This window comes from Panthera tigris, chromosome F3 (assembly GCF_018350195.1).
Source record: "Panthera tigris isolate Pti1 chromosome F3, P.tigris_Pti1_mat1.1, whole genome shotgun sequence".
Lineage (NCBI taxonomy): Eukaryota > Metazoa > Chordata > Mammalia > Carnivora > Felidae > Panthera > Panthera tigris.
In genome coordinates, this window is record NC_056678.1 from 9,262,737 (window position 1) to 9,288,448 (window position 25,712).

The 25,712-nt window shown below is 36.6% G+C and overlaps 1 protein-coding gene across 9 annotated transcripts in view; it reads left to right on the plus strand.

Annotated features, from left to right (window-relative positions):
* Positions 1–25,712, plus strand: part of RGS7 (regulator of G protein signaling 7) — a 516,778-nt gene that overhangs the window by 478,335 nt on the left and 12,731 nt on the right. For 6 of the 9 annotated variants that reach the window (XM_042976049.1, XM_042976051.1, XM_042976050.1 and 3 more), the window contains 8 exons: positions 2,892–2,975; positions 4,413–4,511; positions 5,925–5,986; positions 7,355–7,465; positions 8,725–8,850; positions 14,236–14,422; positions 17,698–17,787; positions 19,993–20,074. In XM_042976049.1, the coding sequence (XP_042831983.1) occupies positions 2,892–2,975; positions 4,413–4,511; positions 5,925–5,986; positions 7,355–7,465; positions 8,725–8,850; positions 14,236–14,422; positions 17,698–17,787; positions 19,993–20,067 (834 nt within the window). In that variant the 3' untranslated portion in view covers positions 20,068–20,074. The remainder of the gene's footprint in view (positions 1–2,891; positions 2,976–4,412; positions 4,512–5,924; positions 5,987–7,354; positions 7,466–8,724; positions 8,851–14,235; positions 14,423–17,697; positions 17,788–19,992; positions 20,075–25,712) is intronic. The other 3 variants (XM_042976056.1, XM_042976057.1, XM_042976052.1) reach the window with 2 other exon arrangements.

Sequence of the window (25,712 nt, forward strand, 5' to 3'; positions counted from 1 at the left end):
CATTCAGCTGCAATAATATTTCTCATGATTATATAACAAGAATAAGGGACTCAGTAAATCTCTAAAGCAGTAATCCGTCACATGTACCTAAACAATATCAGGGTTTGGAATGTTATATTTAATTGTTGAATTTCAAATATGTATATCAAATATGTGAAGAGAAGGCTTAGATGTATATCTTATTTGAGATATGTTTAAGTATTTAGGCAGTTTTTAAACCTGTCTTTACTAAAATAGAAAGAAGTAGGTGAAAATGTGTTTCCGTAAGTCTCTATGGATGATAAGGTAGCATAGTCAGAAGGAAGTCAGCCTAATCTAGGCAAATTTTAAGGGGCACTGTGTGCCTGGCTTTCTTCAGCCTGCTTCTAAAATTTTAATTATAATAGGTCAGCCTGTGTATTAGTCAGGGTTCCCCAAAGGGGGCAGGAGAGAGTGACAGAGATAGAGAAAGATTTATTTTAAGAAATTGACTCACACAGTTGTAGAGGCTTAGCAAGCCCCAAATCTAATGAGGTAGGCCAGTGGCTAGAGTCCCAGGGAAGAATTGCCATCTGCTGACAGAATTCCCTCTTGCCTGGATGAGGTCTATCTTTTTGTTCTTTTCAGGCCTTCAACTGATTGGATGAGGCCCACCCACATTATGGACAGCAATAGGCTTTATTCAAAGTCTGCTGATTTAAATTTTAGTCTCACTCAAAATACATCCTCAAAGAAGCAACCAGAATAATGTTTGAACAAATATCTGAGCACTGTGGCCCAGCCAACCTGACACAAAAAATTAAGCATCACAGGATGAATCCTTCTCTACGACAATAACTAGAAGGGTCCTAGAACAACAGAAAACCTGAGGAAAATTAAAAAAGCATTTGTGCATACATGACTGAACCCACACTTTGGATTACTTCCTATAACTCCAGAGCCCATATTTCAAAACAACAGTAAGCTGTTTCTTGTCTCATTACTTTTCTTTTTTCTATCACCTTCATTTAGGCATTGAGGCACTTCATATTTTAGTTAATAGCTAATGTGGACATTCTGGAAGAACGGTTAGCAAATTCACAATTAAATGTCTAGTTTTTCTGCTTTTAATGCAGTGGCTACAGCTGTTTATACATAAAAATACTGGCATTTCCTCATGTCTGTATGCATAATGTGGCATTTTAATCTTAACAGAAGAAACTACTCATGCCTTACAGTGACACAAAAGGGTTTTAAGTAAGAAGGACAATAAACTTGCAGGCAATAGACACTCTGATCAAAATGGCTAAAAGCAGGGGATATTCTAAAGCCTTGGGAGCCAGCAGGGGCAGAGTTAGCCCTGGGGGTGATGGACCCAGGGACTCATCAGGGTCTCTCTAACCCTGCCCTCTCTTCTCTACCCTCTCTCTGCCAGGGCTTCCTGCACATGGCAGCAAATGTGGTCACAATCCATTTTCTAGCTGAGCTGAGCAACCCAGAAGAAAGAGAAATATCCCCTCCCTCCACCACCAGTCGGAAAAATCCCAGAGATTTCACTCAGTATAGACAAGCATAAAAACCTTCTGCACTCTTTCGTTTCTGCTTTAAAAGTAGAGAATTTTCTTAGACCTCTTTCTTCTAAGACGTGAAGGGAAATCATATATGAACATATTTACGTAGAACATCAGATCTGTTTCATTTTATGAATAACTTACCCAGTATTCATTTGGATGGTACCCTATATGAAGAAAGCTGGTCCAGGAATCCTGTATTTGAATAAGTGGACGTGTTCATCACATCAAAGCATCTTGATTAGTAACTAGCTTTGCTAACAACTCAAAATGGATCCCAATTAGTTAATTTTCTTTACCCCCAGCTGCAGACATTGAGACATTCAGACAACTCCATGTCCCTTTCTCTCCATTCCTACCTGTTGCTAGGTCTACTCCACCCACCCTAGGCCAATATTTTAATGTATTAACTTTAAAAAAAATTCAAAGCCTTTTACGTTTCAGATGATCCTCATAACCTGTCTGCCAAACTCGTATCAATTTCCTTACCTCCTTTGTTCATAAAATAAGCCCTCTATGTAAAACTTCATTACTTGTGGCCATTTTCACTGTAACCAAGAATCAAAGTTAAAAGCTATCACTGGTCCCCAGAAAATTAAAGGCACTCTGACTGATGAAAGACAGGACTCCTGACGTTTACTTGCATGTAAGACAAAAAATGGAAACTCCACAGTAACCTCAGAGGCAGTAGCTAGATTGCTAGAAGACAGCTTTAAACACCGCCTTCCCGTGATGTGATTCTTCCATGGACCTTCCTGAACCTATGTGCTGTGCATACATACTGAAGTAATCATAGAAATAGAGAGACAGAAGATAATTTATACATCATTTTACTTCCATGACACCACAAAATGTCATATTTTTTCCAGCAGTGTTTTAAATTATTTTTAATCTTAACCCAAAAACTTACTGTTAAAATAGTCAGCTATCTTATCTTATAAGCGTCTTTCTATGAACTATAGATTCTTATTAAGTACTTTAATTAAACTAAGGTAAATAAGAATGTAATGTTTAAACCTTAGAGTCTTTTTATTTTCTTTATAAAAATTAATGTAATACACCTGAAAAATAATAAACATTGGACAATGTCTACATTTATTTTCTACAATTATTGAATAATTGGTGATCTTTTACTCACCCAATTTTAAAAAATCATCAACCTCAGCTGTCACTTCAGAGTTCAAAGTTCAAATATGAGTATTAGTAGTTCACATAGGCCTTCTCTGTTTCTTCAGTGAAAATTAAGTCTCCTGTACACAGGCCCTATGCTCTTGTTATTGTTTTCTTTCATGATACTTACCACAGTTTTAATCATATGTTTATTTGTGTGATTATTTGTGTAACATGTTTCCCCTCCGCTAGGTTGTGAATTCCAATGGAGGAGGAAGCATACCTATCTTTGTTTATTTCTACATCCCTAGTGCTCAGCATTATCTCCAGCATACAGTAGGTGTTCAATAAATGTTGAATGAATGAATGGAAGAACAGAAAAAATTAAGCCATTCAGTTCACTCCTGTTAATAATTAATTCACGGCATATGTGAATACATTGTGGATGCCCAGTGACAGAAATTAAGTTCCAAGAGGTTGACACTAGGTCAAGAGAGGGCAGATTGAAAGATTTACCAAAGATAGTCTAAATTGGATAATTCAGGCAGGTTAAATCCAAGTGAGTATCTATTGAAGAAAGGCTAAGAGCAAAGTAAGGAAGAGTTACAAGGGAAAAACCAAGTCCAAAGGTCCATGTATAGAACTAACAGGTTAACATTAAGAAAAGATTGAGTCCGAGTAAAAACAGGTCAGGAACAAAACACAATAGAATGTAGAGATACTTGTATGGTTAGTGATGGGCCTGAAAATTGGCTCATTTAAACATCTGTATCTACCCTCTTCTGATTTCAAGACTTTCTTCCAAACCTGTCTGGTAACTTCAGTTTTGTGGGGCTTGAGCAGTTTTATTATGTCCTTATCTTTCATCCTCTTGTCCAAACAAAAAGTGCTCAGTAGCTTATATTAAATCCTTTATTTTAAAATCATAATTCTTTGATATGAAAGAAAAAGTTATTTGGCTTCTCTCTTGAGTTGATATGTGAGATGCCTCGCCTTCAGGCGAAGACTTTTTTTTGTCTCTGTAAGACTCTAAATATTTATTTGTATGTACTAAGCAGTGGGTCTTTCTCAAAAAAGAGTTTTCCTAAACAGTAGATTTGGCCTTTTGACAAAATACTGAAGAAGCACTGGGGCATCAAGGATTCCAAAGATAGGTGAAAACTTTGCGGTCACTGGTGCTTGCAAAAGGCACCCAAAGGCACCAAATGTCAAGGCCCGTGTGTTGAGGTAAATAACCCAATGCTGAGGTGGGAAATTTGGAGCACTCTGGGGTGTCCTTGATCACACTAGCAGAAACCAAATCAACAACAGAATTGTTGACGTAGTCTCTCTCTTCAGTATTCCATTTTGTAAAACTCAGATTCTTTTCATTTTCTTTTGGTTTATAAAGTTTTTAATCTATTCTATATCCACCCCTATTTTATTTTGAAATCAATATTTATTAAATGCTGTACAGTGTTATTTCCCAACTTAGTACTCTCAGTCCATCCCCAAATTTTATTATCAGACTTACCGTGATCTTTCCATATAATCGATTATTCTGTCAAAGTTAATAATCTAACCACATATTGTTTCAAAGAGCTGTGCTTCTATTTTATATTCATAAGATATTTATGACAGCAGTGTCTTTGAATTTTAATGAGAAGCTTAATCAAATATGTAACAAAGCTTTGAGTTACCTTACTGAATATATAACACAAAATTACCTTTTATGAAGTCTGTGGCTATAAATGATATTTTGTCCTAAAATATTTCTTTTTTACTTTAATATAGTCTGTCTATGGTTTACAAAATGACATTAGAAGTCACAGTCCTACCCACACACCCACACCAGAAACTAAACCTCCAACAGAAGATGAATTACAACAACAGGTGGGTCTACCTATAAAATGATCTGTTAAGGGTTTACAGAGTAGTAGCTATGAAGACCACATGGTGAATCTTAATGACAAGGGTTCTCAAAGGTTATTTGAAGGGTTGACTGTTTCATAGAGAAGATTTGCAGTTAAAAGTTAGTGAAATCACTTATTTTAAGGTGTGTAGTCACTCGAAAATGTATCAATATAGAGAGGTGTTTTTCAGATCTCTTCACTCTTTAATTCCCCAAATCCTGCTTCCTCGAACCAATTCTTTAAAATGACCTACACTGATGATTAGGCGTCTCCATTTCAAGAGTTATTTTGTACTCTGGAGCTCTTCTTGAAGAACGGAAGACTAGAAGCTGGTGACCGTTGAGTCACGTGTTTTCTGTATCCAATCATGTGACATGATCTTCACGTAGAGCTTTTTCTTGCTTCTCCCCCCCCTGCTCCTCATAAGCCTCTGAAGTTTTCCTGCATTAACACTGGTGTGCAGTAATGGCATATGTCACTTGTTGTTTCACAAATTGATAAATAGTTTGGGCCCCAAGTAATATTCCAGAGCAAACACTGGGGTCTCATATCAAATAATAGTGAAATCTCTTGGTTTGGTTCAAAATAACTTTTTTATTCTTTTCCCTGATATTTTATTGTGATCTGGTTTAGCAATAGTGTAATGATACTTCCTCTAGTATATTTATAATAACCATGAATGGAAAGTAATTTAGAGAGTTTTGAAGTTTTCTATGTGTGATTATGTCCCTGTGAACATTTGTTATGAAATGTTGGTAAAATTATTCCCCAAACACCTATCTTTGATGCTTTCTTGGGCTAGTATTAGGAAGTAGGGTTTACTTTGAAAATACAGTACATGGGGCACCTGGGTGTCTCAGTCAGTTGAGCGACCGACTTCGGCTCAGGTCATGATCTCGCAGTTCGTGAGTTCGAGCCCCGTGTCAGGCTCTGTGCTGACAGCTCAGAGCCTGCAGCCTGCTTCTGATTCTGTGTCTCCCTCTCTCTCTGCCCCTCCCCTGCTCATGCTCTGTCTCAGAAATAAACTAAAAAAAAAAAAAGAAATTATAGTACAAATAACAAATATATTTATTTTCTGAATTTAATATTGGGAATTGACTCTGATTTGGTTATTCACTCCGAATAAATGTTTAAAATCTCTATAATGCTTTTAAAATAAAGTTATATTTTGTCAAAGTATGCAGAATGTTCAAATTCATTGCTGTTCTAAAGGGATATTGACTATATTTTTTCAAACACTTTAATTTTCAGAGTCGTCTCATTTGATTTTTCAGACTTTGAAATTTTACTGACTTGGAACATATTCTTATTTAGAATTGCCCAGTGTATCAGAATTTCGAGTTGAAAATTTTGAGAATGTCACTACTTACATAACTACTTTAATTCTTTTCAGATTAAATATTGGCAAATACAGTTAGATAGACATCGGTTAAAAATGTCAAAAGTTGCTGATAGGTAAGTATTTCAAGATGCCCATATAAATAAAAAAAATTCATGTGATAGTTAACTGTGTTTAAAATGGGATCCTGTAAGAAATTTTATTTTTCCTTTTGCACATAGAAAACTTTCAAAAATGGGGTGCCTGGGTGGCTCAGTCGGTTAAGTGTCCAACTTCAGCTCAGGTCATGATTTCATGGTTTGTGAGTTCAAGCCCCACGTTGGGCTCTGTGCTGACAGCTCAGAGCCTAGAGCCTACTTTGGATTCTGTTTCTCCCTCTCTCTCTCTGCCCCTCTCCTGTTTGTGCTCTATCTCTCCCTGTCTCTCAAAAACAATAAACCTAGAAAGAAAGAAAGAAAGAAAGAAAGAAAGAAAGAAAGAAAGAAAGAAAGAGAGAAAAGAAGGAAAGGGAAGGGAAGGAAAGGAGAAGAGAGGGGAGGGGAAGGGAGGGGAGGGGAGAGGAGGGGAGGGGAGGGGAGGGGAGGGGAGGGGAGGGGAGGGGAGGGGAGGGGAGGGGAGGGAAGGGAAGGGAAGGAAAGGAAACTTTCAGGGAACTCTTCTGTTATAGTTTAAATGAAAGAATGATCATTACTGTCTTCAGTCTCTCGAGATCCAGTCCTGCACAACTAGAATCAGATACAGAAGATATTTCCAAGGAGTTGAATTTTTCACTCCTGCTGAGAGAAATGAACCTTTCAATTTATCAAGTTACTTTTTGGCAACTTAGAGCCTCTCTGTAAATTCATCTTAACATTGACACTTTTCAGTTATTGCATGACTTCAGAATTTGAATTAAACACAAATTTTAGATATTTTCCTTTTCTTCATTTAAATCTGTTATTAGTGGCACACATGTTCTTCGCTTTGGAGTATTGCCGAATCCCACCTCTCCAACTTCTTTCCTTTCCTCTCCGTCTTTTTCTTTTCTTTCTTTATTTTTTTAATACAAATTTAAAAAAAATATTAGTGATTCTCCCCTTATCTAACTCCTGTAGATACTTTTAATAAAAATTTCCTTTACCCATTCTCCAAGTTTGATAAAATTTCAGCTGTGAGTGGACTGGTTGGCCAAGGATTGGAACTGACCCTTAGCACTGTTTTTCACACACTGACACCTTCCATTTTACTTCATTTTAATGGAGGGATGTTGCCTCACTTGGTTTGGGCATGGACAGACATGGACTCCTTAGCTACATTTGTCTTCCAAAGTGCACAATAAGTTGATGCACAAAAGTTATGGAAACGTGGAAACTGCCGTTGGGTTCTACTCTATAAGCAAGCAATTCCTTGCCCAGACCTTTTTATATCGTATCCCTTATTTGGGGCTGGGTATAACCTCAGCGAAAAAACTAATGAAGATGAAAATATTTTTTTTTTCTCTCTAGTCTGTTAAGTTACACGGAACAGTATGTAGAATATGACCCATTTCTTGTGCCACCTGACCCTTCTAACCCATGGCTGTCTGATGATACTACTTTCTGGGAACTTGAAGCAAGGTATGTGACATGTTCTTTTCTCTCCAATTATTTCAGTTATTTCAGGTTTGGGGTAAAATAGGAAGAATTCTGTAACTGATAATTGTAAGGCTAATTTTACTCTGTGTCTCTATTAGCCCGTGATATGAAGTTCTTGTTCAAGGTAATGGTTTTTAAACCTTAAATACTTGCATTTGTGTTCAGATGCACATTGCCAGAGGACTGGCACAAAATTAGAGGTACAAGAGTTTCAGGATAGATTATTCAGAGTTGGGATCTTCAGTTCTTGAAATTTAGCTCATGGTTTTTGCTTCTTTGAAAATCCGCATAGCCACACAGGCCCCTGTATTCAAGCAAAATGATTGTTAAATCCATACTTATTTAAGCACAATACAGGTATGGCTCTATACATTCAATTTAAAAAAAAAAAATGAACTTGCCATTAACACTCTAAGAGAATCTGACAAGATACTGACGTCTTAAGAAAACCAAAGCACAATTTAAGATTCCCTGGTTTCCTTTATGACCTGTATAAGGGAAGACTTATATCATCAATCTTGACAGAGTCATGAAGAGAGCAGTGCCTATCACTATACAGAGTGAGGATTTCATATTCTATGGCCTTTCTCTAGACTGTGTTTATGGACTTTTTCTTTCTTTTACCTCCAGTCAGTGTTCTTAAATGCTTAACAAGTGCAAGCTCTTCATCCATAAGTTCTAGATTTTATACATGAGGAATTGGGGCCCCAGAATGTTGTGATTCAGCCAGGATTACGTCACACATTTCATCAACAACAAACTCATAACTAGAATTTAGGCCTTTTGGTTCCCAATGCATTTTCCTCCAGTAAAATATACCACTATGAGACTGCACACTATATGCTGGTTAAGAAATTGTGCTTTGAGGTGAGAATGTCTAGAATATTGCCCCTTATTACGTGTCATACATTGGCAAGTTATAACCCTCTTTGAGCCTTGATTTCTTCATCTATAAAATAAGAATTATAATAGTACCTGTCTCAAAAGTTGCAGAAAAAAATCTAAAAGAATCCCTCTAGAGCACTTGGTGCCTAGGCTTAATAAAGATTAGACTGTTGTTAATGCCTAATGTATACTTCACTATGATTTCATGCACAGCCATCAATCACAGATTTTTTTTTCCTGAAAGATATGTTAAAGATGGGAACCTCAAGATATATATGATTTTGAGGGGAGATGTAATAGCAGAAGATAGAATTGGCATGAAAGGAGTATATTTTTCCTCATTTTATCTCCTATAGCAAAGAACCAAGTCAGCAGAGGGTAAAACGATGGGGTTTTGGCATGGATGAAGCATTGAAAGACCCAGTTGGGAGAGAACAGTTTCTTAAATTTCTAGAGTCAGAATTCAGCTCAGAAAATTTAAGGTAAGACACATTGTTTGTATCCTATTCTATGTCAGAGAGACTTACTGTGATATGTCTGGTTATTTTGCACCAAATAGATCAGTTACCCTCGTACCAACATGATGACAATATGAACCCATTGAATTTCTGCCTCCTGATGGAGGGAAAAAGGTAACAAAGGAAAAGCCTATCCAGAATTATTAGTTCCTTATAATGGTTTATTTTTACATTATCTCTTCATCTATTAAGTATATAAGTGTGATGCATTTGAAATGGACTCCATAAAGAAGTATAATACCTGAACTAATGTTTGGCAAAGTGAAGAATGGCCAACAATATTTATGAAGTTAAATTATCATTATTTATCAGTATTGGTCTTCTTAAAGTAAGGTCTGGGTGCCTATTAAAAATAACTTGAAACAACACTGTGGGGCAGTTCATTCACTTGGCACATTTAAATATAGCTTCAGGACAGTTGAGGGCCGCACCACACTGAGCTGTTAGTAGGAGAGGGGTGTGCATTCCACCCATCTGTTGTATGCATCATCCTTACATACTTTTGAATTTTTTCTAACTTAAGAGGCACCTGGAAATTGAATTTTTAAATGTGAGACACTGCAATAGATTGTAATGGCTCTTTTTGAGATCACCAAAGTGAGTGATAACTTTCCACTGCATAAAAATGTTTTTCCACGAGCTCTTTAATTCATTATTCTTTTGAAAATGATACCCTAATTTACTTTCCCATGACTTATGCAGTCCTGTGGAACTCATTTATGGTAAGGTCCCAGCATTCATTTATTTTCACTGGAACACTGCAGCTCCAGGCATTGTCACATTCTTTAGAGATGATTTAACAGATACCAATACCAAATCATTCAGAAGCATGTAGAACTTTGACAGATGTCCTATGGTTGAAGCAAGATGATCACAGTTGGAACCTGGAATAATTTTATTATATACGCATGCCTGTCATGAATTGTTGGGATGCAGCCTTCTATTCATTCAAGTTTGTGCAAACCCATCTTGGGAAGGCTTTTAGAAGATGTACACTGCTAAGGATTTTTTTTTATATCAAGGTCACATCATCAATTATTGAGTAAAGGAATGCATAAAAAATATAGCAGAGATAAAAGATATTTTTAGCCTTTTAGCAGATGGGAAGATGGAATTTCCTCTAGTTCTCTAAGTTTTTAAATAAATGCCAACATCAGAGGTATCATGATGAAAAAATAAACAAGAAATGGGGCACCTGAGTTGCTCAGTCAGTTAAAGGTCCAGCTCTTGGTTTTGGCTCAGGTCATGATCTACAGTTTATGAGATCAAGCCCTGCATTGGGCTTCATGCTCACAGTTTGGAGCCTGCTTGAGATTCTCTCTCTCTCCCTCTCTCTCTCTCTGCCCCTCCCCTGCTCGTGCTCTCTCCCTCTCTCAAAACAAGTAAAAATAAACTTAAGAAATAAACAAGTAATAAGCCTGGCCAGTATCACCTAACCAAATAAAAATGGTTCCTGATCTCATTAAAACTTCAGCCTAGTGGTGGATACAGAGAACACAGATCACAACACAAAATCGTGTTTATTTAGATCTGAGAAGTACAGAGGGATAGCTAACCTAGAGTTGGAGGTCAGCAAAGGCATCCTAGGGGAAATAGCTTTAGGCTGTGATTTGGATGTCAAGATATAACCAGCCAAAATGTAAGAAGAAAGAAGCTCTGGGCAAAGGAAATAGTGGCAACTGTGTTTGTTTCATGAATGAATTGAATCACTGCTGATTCCTTAGTTCAAGCCTTAACCATTTCTTATGTCAATAATTTTATGCCATACTAGTTTTCTTTTTTTTAATTTTTTTAATGTTTATTTTTGAGAGAGAGAGAGAGAGAGAGAGAGAGTGTGTGTGTGTGTGTGTGTGTGTGTGTGTGTGTGTGTTTGAGTGGGGGAGGGGCAGGGAGAGGGAGAGACACAGAATCCGAAGCAGGCTCCAAGACTCTGGGCTGTTAGCACACAGCCCGACGCAGGACTTGAACTCAGGAACTGAGAGATCATGACCTTAGCTAAAGTTGGACACTCAACCGACTGAGCCACCCAGGCACCCCTGCCATGCTAGTTTTCCATCTAAGTCATTTCATTTAAGAAATATGACATATTTAATATATTTTATGTTATAATTATATCCATACTGTTATAAGTATGCCATGGTATATTTAGTGGTCACTCTTTCTGATTATCAAACATCTAATCACCGCAACAAGAATGAAATTTAAACATTTGTGCCCCATTTTCCGATAAGCAAAATATGTCTGAGGGAGGCTAAGCATCTTGTCCGAGTCAGGCTAGTAATTGGAATCCTAGGCTTTCTAAAAGCCAATAGAGGCTATACTCCACTGCTCCCCAAATCTGAACCCACTGTTTCTGGTATCACACACTGAGGAAGAAAGAATAGTCCAGTTGTCCAGGAGGGCTAATTGAGCTTAAAGTAGTCTCAGTTTGTCTTATCAAGCAGCTGCCTGTAAGCACCTGCTCTTTACAGAAGCATGACACTCCTATGTTCTTCCAGAATTAAGACAGGAAAAAAAAAGTCAAGAAATAATGTTTATTGATAACTTATTCCTCAAATATAACCTCTGCTGTCCATTAGTGTGTTTTTACTCATTCCCTTTTCAGGTAAAACATGCAGCATAGCGGAAGTACTAAGGAAATGTAGTAATATGAGTTTTATTGTGGAGTGTCTAAAAATGTGTCAGGCACTCAGAAGTGCCTCTTACATAATTTGTCTTGTCATCTAATGGAAACCTAGTGAGATAGACATTATTATCCCATTTTACTGATTAAGAACTCAAGACTCAAAGACATTAAGACACTTACTTCCTCATATTCCAGCTGCCATATATTAAGGATGATGGGATTTTACCAGTGCGCTTTCCATTCTACTGAGTTATTACAGCATCTACAGTAAGGCCGAGAATAAGAAAGGTGATGATGTGGGGCACCTGGGTATCTCAGTTGGTTAAGGGTCCAACTTTGGCTCAGGTCATGATCTCGTAGTTCATGAGTTCAAGCCCCACATCACGCTCTGTGCTGACAGCTTAGAGCCTGGAGCCTGCTTGGATTCTGTCTCCCTCTCTTTCTTCCCCTTTCCCACTCATTCTCTGTCTATCTCCAAAACAAATAGACATTAAAAAAAAAAGAAAGAAAGAAAGGCGATGATGCTCTTAGGGACAGTTATGAGCACATCAACTGCTGCAAATTATCCAGGGGCAAACCCCAGCTATGACACTCATAGTGGGCAACCTTAAATAAGTGACTTAATCTTCATATCCTCAGTTTCCTTTTCTCAAAATTGGGGGAAATAATAGCACATACTCTAGTGCTGTAGAGATTGAATTAGTAAATATGACTAAACCACTTAGAATAGAGCCTGCACTTACTTATTACTGTAAGTGTTCTTATTAATTTTTCTGTGTTTTCAAGTTTATTAAGATGTCACTGCATCTATATCAGCTTTCCCTTACCAGCCCAGTGCTTTGCCCAGCAGAAGGCTTTTTCCTGCTTTGCACTCCCACACTGTGTGGTTTGCCCTGTTGATAGCTGCTCCCGGGGTCCTAATGTTAGGCAGTTATTTGAATGGTGTACCTTTTTCTCTAGTGCTTCTTTGAGGACAGAAAAATTCTTTCAATTAAGGTGTTGAAAGCATGCTGGAATGGACTTGAATGAGCATTCATTACAACATTTATGCTCCCTCAGATGGCAATTAGATTGCACAGTGTCCAAATCTCTTATTTTTGGAGGAAATAGTCTTGAGCCTTCCCTTCTGAAGACAATAACGGTAGTTTCATGTGTAAGGCGTTGTCCAAAATTGGACTATCTACTGTTATATATATCTATAGGAAAATAATCTCTAGAAACTGGAAACTCACTAGGTGGAGTAATATTTGATTTTCTAACTCTAGCTCAACTGCTTTATTACTTATTTCTGACCTTTCATTAATGCCCAAGTTAAAACTTATGCCCAAACATTAATGCCCAAGTTAATAATTATGAAGGTTCTGTTTGTATGAAGGTTCTGTTTCTAAAGGTCATATTGTACCTCTCTTAAGACTCTGTAGCCTGTAGTGAACTTTGTCTTTTGTCATTTTCCCATTTCATGACTACATATGCCATTAGGGTGATAATGGTCTATGTTGAGGATAACATAGACCTAGTATGTTCCGTTTTCAAGTATTTTTTTTCATTTTAACAATTATAGTGATATATATAATATACATGTCATATATATTCATTTTTAAGTTTATTTACTTATTTTGAGAGAGGCAGAGGCAGGCCACGAGCATGGGAGGGGTAGAGAGAGAGAGAAAGAGAGAGAATCCCAAGTAGGCTCCATGCTGTCAGTACAGAGATTAACATGGGGCTTGAACTCATGAAACCATGAGATCATGACCTGAGCTGAAACCAAGAGCCAGATGCTTAACCAAGTGAGCCACCCAGGCACCCACCATCTTCATCTTTTCAACATTATTTCCAGTCCCAACCAAAATGATATAACATAGAGCAAAATTTAAAGAAATGAAACCTATTAATACAATGTGACCCTTTATTATTAGACATTGCTATTTGCTCTTAGCCAAAACATGTTCTGGTGGGTTTTTTTCCTTACAGCATATATATTCTATACAGAAGCATATAAAATGTATTTACATATTTAGAAGAAAGTCAGTATTTGTTTTGTTTGTTTGTTTTCCAGAGCTTCTGAATTGCTTTGATGCCTCTGCAAATGTAAACCTTTCAAACAGTGGCACGTGAAAGCTTGTTGCTTCTGTCATTCCATAACTCTCTGAATTAAACAGCCTAAAATTAGTTACTTGCCCTGATTTCTCCAGCTAGGGCCTTTTCTGATCTTGTGTCCAGGCCTCTTTTAATTCCGGTAAAGCTTCGCTGTGATTCCCTTGCCACGTAGAGCAGAAAATCCTCTCCATACTAACTCTCATTGCTCACATGGACAACAGATCCAAAGAATATAGTACAATGCACTGCTTTATCCCCCAAGCAGATGCTCTGTGTCATTCACTCTAATTCCCTACAATCTCCTCTTCCTTTCTAATAAATGGTTCTTTAGTGGTGCTATTTTGCTGTAGTAAAAATTAAAGTTGTGAAGAATCAGGGCTCTGGGAGATCTGCTTTCAATAGCAAACACTTAAAAGAGATTGTTTTCAATATTTCCTTTTGAAAACATTTATACTTTTGAATACAACTAATGAAAAAAAATTCAGTAAAGGCCATATATTGGACGCCCTGAGAAAAAAAGGAGTTTATTGTTAGGCATTATTGTGACTTGTGTGATCAGTCAATATTATAAGAAGTTGCAAATTATAAGGCATCACAGTAAATGCTTGGTGTCACATTTTCCATAGATTCTGGCTAGCAGTGGAAGACCTGAAGAAAAGGCCTATTAGAGAAGTCCCTTCCCGAGTTCAGGAAATATGGCAAGAATTTCTGGCTCCTGGAGCTCCCAGTGCCATTAACTTGGATTCTAAGAGCTATGATAAAACCACACAGAATGTGAAGGAACCTGGACGATACACATTCGAAGATGCTCAGGTTGGTATATGGGTGGGCCTCACAGTATGTCACAAATGTGTTCCTGGAAAATTGACGTTTGAGGTATTTCTGCTTTATTTTCATTGTAATTGGCAGCTAGACTTAATATTTTCAATTTAGGTAACTGTATGTAAAATAATTCCAATTGATTTGGAAGAAAAGAGAGACACATTAAAATGAACAGTTTCTGAAGCTTGGGAATGTTTTATAAGTTTGAATGTTTTTATGTGAAAATTTCTTAAAGGGGAATATTTGAAATATTTGAACACTTTTACTTCATTTTTCTACTTCATCTCCCAATATGCGAGAAAACACTTATCTAATGTTGACCTCAGCTCAGTAACACATAGTTGAAATCTTTAAGGTATCTTCCAATGTGGAGATTCTAAGATGCTGACATTCCTAAATTATTCATCATTATGAATAGTCAGAGCTAAGCTAGAGTAGGTTACAGTTATGTCACACTCAAGCCAGTTTTGTCTCTTATGATACAATGAAATAATAGAATTAGGCATATATGAATTTCCCAAGTTAAGTTTTTAATCTGTGAAAAGGGAAAAAAGGAAATTAATATTAAGATATTAATATCCTAAGACAAATATTTAGATTTTTTTTCCTCAAACTGGGCACAATTGCCTCCTTAGACACAGTCTCAATTTTTCCTTCTCTAAAAAAATATTGTGCTCAAGAAGAAAACTAAACTTTTGGGTATTATTTTCCTAATGATATGCTGTAATTGGCTTTTTAAAAAAATTTTTAATGTTTATTTTTGAGAGAGAGAGAGAGACAGAGCATGAGCGGGGGAGGGGCAGTGTGAGGGAGACACAGAATCGGAAGCAGGCTACAGGCTCCGAGCTGTCAGCACAAAGCCTGACCCGGGGCTTGAACTCATGAACTGTAAGATCATGACCTGAGTCGAAGTCAGACACTCAACCAACTGAGCCACCCAGGCGCCCCTGTAAATTAAATTGGCTTTTAAATTGGAACATGCATACATCTTAATTTCTTAAACCTCTTCAAAAGAAGAATATTAGTTCTAGAAAGTATCTTGTTTTTCAAATAACAATAATACTAAAATAAAATCTAGAAGATTTTAAAATCTAAAAGACCTTATTTTCACTCCCGGTGGAAAGTACATTTCTCCTGGCTTTGGTCTAAAGAAACGAGCCATCGTATAGAAAACTAACACAGGGGCGCCTGGGTGGTTCAGTCGGTTAAGCGGCCGACTTCGGCTCAGGTCATGATCTCCCGGTCCGTGAGTTTGAGCCCTGCGTCGGGCTCTGTGCTGACAGCTCAGAGCCTGGAGCCTGTTTCAGATTCTGTGTCTCCCTCTCTCTCTGCCCCTCCCCTGTTCACGCTCTGTCTCTCTCTGTCTCAAAAATAAATAAACGTTAAAAAAAAAATTAAAAAAAAAAGAAAACTAACACAGGTAGAGATAGCTAAGCAGACACCCATCTTTGCTTTCCCATGGGCTTCTATGTAGAAATAATTATAGACACATGCAAGAGAGCAGGATGAAAATTATAGTCCTGTTGCTTACTTCTCTGTGGATTTATCTTTCTTTCAGTTCAAGATAAAATTTCAAGCATTTTTCTAGAGCCAACAGTATGTAAAATGTTTGAAATGATCTCCCTGAAGTCTTAAAAAGAACATTTCTTTGTTATCTGTGGCATTAAAAATATTCTTGCTTAATAGGTCTTCAGTAAAATGAAAAGGCATAATTTTCTATAGAAAACATTACCACCTGACCCTGGGCTTCTTTTTCAGTTAAGCTCAGATATTTAACTCCAGTTGTTGATGGGTTTTTTAACCCCATCCTCAAAAATATAGTAATGAAAATTCCTGCCATTTTTTTGAGAAAAGGAACAGTGTAATGGTTAGGAAAGCAGACTCTAGAGCCAAATTGCCTGGGTTCTAGTCAAAGCTCTGTGACCTTCTTCATATTTAAAATGGGTATAATAATGGTTCCCATCCTCACTGAAGTTTTGTGAGGATTAAATTAACTAATACAGGCAATCACTAGAAGTGTGCCTGGTATATATGCAAGTATATCTGAGCACTTACTATGCATACTCCCCTTCTTTGCTAAATATATATCATTCCTTTAAGCCTCACAACAACCCTATTGTACAGAGTGGAAAACTAAGGCTCAGAGAGATGGGATAATTGACCTAAATTTACATGTTTGTAAGTGGCAGGTCTCGAGCAAGATAAGATCTGAAACCTTCAATGCTTGACCCCAAAACAAGACCTCTCTCCACTTTTCCAACAACAAATTCCGATAGGGTCTTGAATGTACCATGCTTTTGGAGGTGAGCCTTGGGCTAGATATTGAGTGAGAATAACTCCAAATCATAGCCGAGAGGATTTTCTGCTCTACGTGGCATTGGTGTGTTTGAGACTGGGGAAACTGAGTCATTTCCTAAAATATATTTTTTTTCTGCAAACAAAGAGATTGGGACATCCAGGATACTCTCTACATCTAACTGATTTTTCACTAGACTAGAAAGAGGAAGGAGCATTTATGCTCCATTGAACTTCAATAGGCCAGAGCAGAATCTCCCTAGATGGGGCTAACAACTGAATGGGATGAATATATTTTTTTCCTTGACTTCTTTGTCTATCAATATTCATCATCGTAATAGAACATTGTGGACTGATTATAGGTTTAAATTATTAAATATTTACCTAATCTGTCACTGAAGGAGGTTTTTTTTAATGCATACAAATTAGGAGATTAAGCAATTAAATATCACAAAATATTTCTTGGATTTGTGCTCTGGCCCAAAGTGGATGTGGATGACAATTTTTTAATATAATTTGTACCGAAGAGATGATTCATCTGGGCAGTCTGCATCCTCCAAGTAGATAGCTAGTGTGAATACTGAGTCTTGACTTCATATCATTCACTTTTGGCCTGGAGTAATTTTAAGAGATAGTAGATTTATTTATATTCTCAAATGACCTATATAAATCAACAACTTGATTTGAAATAACTTCATGACCTTCCATTAACTGAATTCCATGTTTTTCAAGGACTGGATATGATTTGCCTCCTCTGTAGCTCTCAACCCAGTTTAAATATTGATCATGAATAAAATTATAAATCTGAAGATTCATATGTTCTGTAAACACAAAGTATTCTCATCAACATTATCATTATTAATTTTAGCTGTTTCCAGATTTGTTTTGAACCATACCCTGTATTCTTGACACAGGATTTGATTTTCCCTGAGAAATAATAAAGAAGCGCTTCAACCATTATTTCTTTTTAGGAGCACATTTACAAATTGATGAAAAGTGATTCATACCCACGTTTTATAAGATCCAGTGCCTATCAAGAGCTTCTACAGGCAAAGAAAAAGGTATTGGTTCTTTGTGACCTTTTTCGATCTGGTTCTCAGTTATAATTGTATGGAGTAGTTCCTTCTACTGAGGCCAGGGTATTGGACAAATGGTAAGTGAACACACTCCAAGACCTTCCCCAAACCTTTGTGTTTTATAAGGTCCATCTAAGATGTTTTTGTTTTTGTTTGTTGATTGCTTATTTTCTTTTTTGTTTTGTTTATTTCTGCAGATGTTCATGCTTTACAACGTTTTTTAGAACCTGTTTTCATGTTTCATGTTAGTCTCTTGTATGTCCAGTTTATGGATATAAAAATATAAAAAATTAAAATTAATGAAAAGGAAAGAATAACATCATTAGGTCAAAAACTTGAAGAGGGTTTTCTTTGTCCAGGAAGCTTGAGTGTAAGGTTTTGGCCACATACCCCATAACCAAATATAGACTTATTATTTTCAATGATAGTTGCCAAAATGTAGTTATGTTCGATTCAAAATATTTTAATTTGGCATTCGTCCTGGATTACTTAGTATCCTGATGGTGAACTTTACACACCTAACAAGGTAGCCAAACACATTTTGGAAGAGCTGCAATAGACCTCATTATTCAATTAATGTTTATGATCAATGTAATCATTAAGGCAGGGTATGGAAAATCTGAATATAAAAATTGAACATCATTCATTATTTTTTAATGTTAAAATAGTCCATAGCGTCCTGAAACTTTTGAGATGAAATTATAATTTTGTGTAATTCATGACTGTCATTTAGGCTAATAGGATTTTTTAAAGTCCATTGCCTTTGCCAATAAATACTCTGTACTTGCCCTGTTCAATACAGCAGCCACTAGCCACATGGGGTTGTTTAAATTTAAATTTAAATTAATTAAGAGTACATAAATTCTAGCCAGATTTCATGTACTCAATGGTCCCAGCTTCTGAAATATTGGACAACATAGAATGACATTTCCATCCTTTCAGCAAATTCTATTGGACAGCAATGCTTGACAGAATTGACATAATCAACAGAAATCTAGTCCTAACAGAAAAGTATGAAGAAATTCTGAAGATATTCCACTGATTTTCAAATATGTAGGCTTTGCAAATGTCAGCGTAAAACCTTCATGAATCTACTTCATTTTAGTGTCATTTGATTTTGCTTGAAATCATACCATTTTGTTTGCACAGGAAGAGTTTTGGTGTTAAAAATAGAAGTTCTAATAAAAACAGAGCCTATGTCCTGTGTCTAGCGTCCTTCCTTGGCAGCTTTCCTACCTTCCCTGTGACTTAGAACATGGATTTGGCATTGCCTCCTTTCATCATCCTGTCTCTTTATGCTGTTTTCCTTGCTTTCTTTTTATTTATGTTCCCTATTTCCCTTTGCCACACCCACCCCATTCATGTAAGTCGGAACACTCAATGGATCGCAGAACATCTTTTGAGAAATTTGCACAGAATGTGGTAAGTTTTCTTTTTTTTTTTTTTTTTTTTTTTTTTGAGGAATTACAAATCATTAAGTCTAATTGGGAAATTTTCCCAATTTCTAGCCCCATCACTCACCTTTCATCCGTTGATGTAACAAAAGTATTGTCTTTATTCGAACTCAGAACTTCTGCTTCCTGCTTATCTTTCTGACCCAGCTCTTTCTAGAGTAAAGATGTCATCCGTAAGAAACCATTTGTGTCAAACTAAGGTTTGGAAAGAAGTGTATATTATGACATATAAAATGAAGAAAGTATTTCTTATGTATTTTTATTTTCATTCCATGTATCCCTTTCTCTCTTAAAGATAGTGCATGCATTTCTACATGCTCTTTCTCTTAGCCCTTCCTAAGGCTTTTTTAAAAGTTAAAGAACAATGAGGGTTCTGTGCTTTCTACTTCTGCAGAGAGAAAATGGCCTAATGAGCAGTTTAAAGCCAAAGACTTGGTACGAATGGTGGTTGGTGACAAGATATGCCCACCAAAGACCCACCAGCGTGCCTCTCTTATGCTTTATTTTTTGGGAAGGTGTTGAAAACTGTTGCATAAATCATCCAAGAAACCAGTAGTTTTCCTACCACTGTTTTCTTAGTATCTTGCCATGTGTTTTGGTGATATTTTGGTGATATATTTGTATGTGGGATTCCTTTTATTTTATTTTATTTTTTTTTGTATTGTGCCAGTGCCTTTGCAACTTTCTGACGTTGTGTAAGCTCAAACTAAAGCCTTCAACACATTTATTTTTATAGGGCAGAAACATCCCTATTTTCCCATGCCATAAAAACTGTACACCAACACTGAGGGCCAGCACTAACCTGTTATGAAAAAGAGGTAGAAAAATCTTGGTTTATACTCAAGTTTGTCTGCATTGTCTGTTGAGTTGTGTGGTTAGCTCCATGCTGCTGTGTGTGTGTGTGTGTTGTGGCTTTTGCTGTGATGGCCAGTTAAGTGGAGTTATGTGTGTTGAAATGTAAGCAAATTGGATTCAACAAAGACGCTGTTTTTGTTTTTAGTTTCCTTCAAATATCTTTGTGGTGGGGAATGTTAATCAGTTCTATTTATGAATTGCCAGTTGTGACTAGGAACAGAGTATTTGAAAGACTTTAAAAAGCTGTATATACTTTGAACAGTCAATGTGATTGCAAAAATTAAAGGGCTGGAAAATGAAGAACTCTAGGAATTAATCACTCTATAAACTTCAAAAAATTTTGGCTGGTTCTGTTGGAATCTCTGACCTTTAAAATAAAATTTTCCTAACCATGCCTCATAAGTCATCATGGGAAGATAAAGACAATATTTTAAAAAAAGCCTCAAGATTTTGCTGGAGAAAGTAGCCGTAGGCTGTTGCACAGTGCTCTGTGCAACATTTAATAATTCTTCCAAATTCATCCTTTCCTAACATGGTGCTGAAATAATATTGTTCTAAAGATTGGGATGGAATTTTCTTTGATATGATTAAGAGTTATAACACAACATATGGAAGATGGAAAAGGGAAGCAAAATAGTTGTCTTTCCTCCAACACCATCCCCAATTCTGACCTACTTCTCCAACTTTTAAAATAGTACCACATTGTCACACACTGCAAACTTAAGAAAAGATCAATAGGAAATAAGGGGAAGGCAAGCCTAATCATCTACGCCTTCAGTCAAAATTCATACAAGAGATGACAGTTATATTCCAGACATTGTGCTGTGTCTCAGGAGCGTGTATAAGGTAGATACCTTAATTGCTAAGGAATCTCATGGTATAAACAAGATGTTGTGACGCACAGGAGAAAGATAAACTTTTCTGCTTGGTGTTGGGGTGGGGAGGGAGCACCCACAGGTAATGTGAGAATTCCCAGAAGAAATTACATTTAAGTGGATTTCACTAGGACAAGAAGGACATCCATCCTTTTAAGGAGAAGGGGAGAAAAGGCTGGAATTACTGAAGAAAAAGAGGTTGAGTCACATTCACACATATATACACACAACACACTAATACATTACAGATAATCTTCAGACACAATTGTTTGGGGTTATTTTTTCCATCCAGGAAAACAAAAAGTAGTATTTTTCATTGGATATTTTGTTTCAGTAGTACTCTAAAGAAATGGAATGAGGAAATTAGAAAGGCTCTCTGATTTCCTCAGTAGATTACAAACAATTGTATCTATTTTATTACTCGTGAGAAGAAAGTTTCTATCCTGGCAATTATTTATATAGAAAAATTAAAATTAATATACTATACAATATTAAACCTTAGGATGGTTCGTTTCTATTTGAAGTTCCCTTTAACTCTTTCTATCCTCATTTCTTTTTTTTCCCCTTGGTTCTGTGTTGCTCCATGTTTGTGATTACTTTTAGGGTCAGCAGGTGTGTTAGGAATCCAATGTACCTACATAATAAATTTAATAGGATATCTTTACAGGATCAATACAATAATTCTAACACAGGATGAAAAATGATTTTATTATTAATCAGGTAGACATAATGAAGGCAATATGGAGTTTAAATAAACATTTTAAAGGAGTCCTGTGTGCAGATTAGTCTGGCAAATACAGGGAGGCTACAGGATAGACAGTATTCCAGAAAGAAACAGAAGAGGGAAAATATAGGTAAACAAGTATGTAGACTATGAAAGGGCCTGGGCAAAGTGAGAAAGTAATGACTCCTATTCTTGCCATGTACCAGTCTCTGCACTAGGCACTTTATATTATATAATTTAATATAATCTAACCCTGCAAGTTAGGTATTATTATACTCGTTATGTTACCCATTTTATAAGTGAGAAAACTGAAGCGTCGGAGGAGGTACAAAATTTGCCCAGAATCACATAGTTATTAGGACCTGGCACTGACCCCACATTTATTTTGTTCCCAAATTCTTTCTTTCTCCATTGATCACCTTGCTCCTTCATATTCTTCCAACTGATAGAAGATCAGCCACCTGCCACTCCTCTCGAGTCTGAGTCCATTTCCAATTAGTATCTGTTTGTAGAAGTTTATTTACATGCTCTAACACAGTTACTCATAACCTGGCTTATAAAAATGGCATCACTGTTTTGCTTCACACAAGAATCAAAAATGTTTTGCTCGACAGTTCTTCCCAATACCATTAAAACCTCTGTTGGTTACCGAGACTAATAAACTCTTGCCAGCACCTTACAGAATAAACAGTTAACAGTTGCACAGCATTTTACAATGTTCCAAAGACACTCATTCTTTCTTGCTTGATTTGTTGTCACTGTTGTTGACATATATGACAATCTGAGGAGGTGGTCGGGCAGGTGTCACCACCCTTTCATAGATGAGCAAATTAAGGAATAGCGAGGATAGATCACTTCACCAGTATCAATCAGTTGTTGAGAATTAAAGCCAAGACTGGAAGCAAAGTTTCCTGACTTTAAATTCACTCCTCTATAGATTACTTATTTTCTTTTCATTTTGCCCAACACTGGAGGGTTAAGAATTAAATTTGTGTAATACCTTCACCTTGCCCTTGTTGTCTCAAGGCATCTCATTTCCTGTGATTTACTTTTTTATTACTTTGTTTTCCTTGCCATCAGATAAGACCTTAAGGGTGAGGTCTTTCAAGGTTTGCTATGTTCTCTCATGCCTTTAAATGTTATTCTTACTACGTAGGCGTCATTCCCTTTGACAAAGTTCATGTGCTGTGCTAATTCTAACAGCTGTTTTCTTCCTCCATCACCATCACCAAACCTGACACCATTTCTCCAACCACTAAAGTCTCATGGCATCTGTCTGCCACACAAATCACAAGGAGAATGGATAGGAAATAAGGGGCGGAGGGGTGGGAAACTGGGTAAGAGGATTGATCGTCCACACCTTCAACCACAACTCATATATCGAGTTCTGACTGTACTGCTTACCTCCTCTCCTTAGTTTGTGTGAAGGGGAAATTAAATCAGCCTGGCTCTGGGCTATAAAAGGAGAAATGAGAAATAGAGAATGTTCATGTTGAGCTTCCAGGAACTTGCCTAATCTAACCTCTTTTGGGGAGAAAGTTTACTCTATCTCAATGAAGCCCAGTATCTGCAGAGCCTTTAAAAGAATTGGCAGAAGGGGCGCCTGAGTGGCTTAGTTGGTTAAGTGTCCAACTTCAGCTCAGGTCATGATCTCGTGGTTTGTGAGTTCGAGCCCCGCATCAGGCTCTGTGCTGACAGCTCAGAGCCTGGAGCCTGCTTCAGATTCTGTGGCTCCCTCCCTCTCTATCTGCTCTTCTCTCTCTCTCTCTCTCTCTCTCTCTCTCTCTCTCTCTCTCAAAGCTAATAAATAAAAATTAAGAAAAATAAAATAAAAAGAATTGACAGAAAGGATATCATGACCATCTTGGCTGTCCCAACCCTGTGGCCCCAGTACTTATGCTAGTGCATTAGGCTTGGAAGGCATGCTCTGGAGATGGTCATAAATTACCAGAAGTTGTGAAAACTCTGTGAGAGAATTTTAACAAAAGCATTGAGTTGACTCTGAAATCAGTTAATCTTTTGGGATCAAATCTTTATGTAACACTATAATTGATTGGTATGCATACTAATAAGAACAAATGTAAATAAAATCCTGTAATTTCCTTGGAGTGTTAACAAGTGAGAAAGATAGAATACTTAGTTCTTTTAGAATGTTCTTTTTGTTTACATCTAATTAAATTTTTTACCTGAGCTCATTATGGAGATGCTGGTTAACACACCTCATGTAAATTTAATATACGCAACAAATGAGGTAAAAGAGCCCAGACCTGAAAGCTTGACATGTTAATATTTACATTTGAAACCTAATCCATGTTTTCATGCCATATGAATTTTTAGAAACTGCTGAACCCCTGCTTCTTTATCTATAATCTCTCTAGCCAGGAGTAGCTTTAGTTAGCACTTTGCACAAACATATATAAATGAATATAAGTATTCTTTATATAAATACATAAATAAATGGGGTTATACATTGCATATGCTTTTGAAACATGCTTTATTTGCTTAAAATGCATCACAAATATCTTCCAGGTCTTTTCATATTCTTCTACATAATTTTACTTATTGTCTACACAAATATCCTCTGAATAGATATACTTGAAATTTATTTTCCAATCTTCTATTGATGGATATCTACATTGTTCCTTCTTTCTTTCTTCATATTGTAGATCAAAGTATGATAAATATCTTTCAAGTAAAATATTGTTTTTTTTTCTTATGGTCATAAAAATTTTAATTGCTTGGTTAAATGGAATGCAAAGTTATAAAAGATGTTTACTTATTTATTTTTCCTCCTCTCTTATCTTTATATTTTCCCTAACACGAGAGCACACACTAGATGAAAAAATAACTGGTTGAAGAAGGCAGGAATCATACTTTGTATTCTTAATTTCAAAACTACTGTGTTACACATTAATAAAAAATTGGTTACCATTTGGTCCTCAATCTATGAAGAATTGTAGTCACATTCTGGGAGTCTTTCACTGTTTTTTTTTTTTTTTTGACACTGTCAAAGGCTCTAGGGATTGTTTCTAGTCATGGTTAAATGATTTTTAACTTGGTTTTTCATCAAATGTGAAATCCAGCATAAAATCTTCTCCACATACCCTAATAACCACCAAGATTATACATTGAGACCATTCAGTCAATTCAGTATAATCCTATGAATAATACAGATTCCGGGCTTGGGAAACACAGCCCCAGACTAGCTGTGGGGCAATGCCAGGAGTAGGGCAATGCAGTGTGAAATCTATTCATGTGGACCTCCCAACTGCCCATTGGACTGGACACTGGTTCCATTTAGGATTAAGCCCTGGCACTTCTGGTCAAGTGCTCTAGATTTTCCTTTGGGCTTACAGGTACCTTAAGTGTAGATAAACTTTGTTAGAAAGGATCCTGTATAAACTTGTCACTTGTTCAGATTTGTTCACTATGAGTAATTCCAATAGAGAAAAATGACCTGGTAATCTAAGATCCACTCATACACTACATTTTTATCATTGTTTTTATATACTGTTTTACTAGTTCTGGATTATTCATTCACTTGGTATACATTAAGTTTTGACTATCCTATAGCCTGTCTTTGCTTTCATTTCCCTTGATACCAATTTCTACCACAATGTAGTAAAGACAAACCTTAGAGTATTCAGAATGGTCCTTCTCCAGATTGTGTTTTTACTAATGAAGTTGCATTACAGCAAAGGCTTCAAGGACTTAGTGAGACCCTTGATTTATATAAGCATCCCTCATAATGAAGCAGATTCTGGTTCAGATAAACATCCATCACGATATACCATAGATTAGGGAAGGTTTTTATTTATTTTATATCTGTACACCTGTGAATGCATACTAATGCATACTAATCTGAAGGAGAACTTTGTGCATATTCTTTTCTGGTTGAGATTCTTTGCTTGAGATTACAGGTATATTCATAGAGATCTCTATGTTAGAAAATTCCTAGAGCATCTTAGGTAAATATAATTTATAAACTGGTTGTTGGGGTTT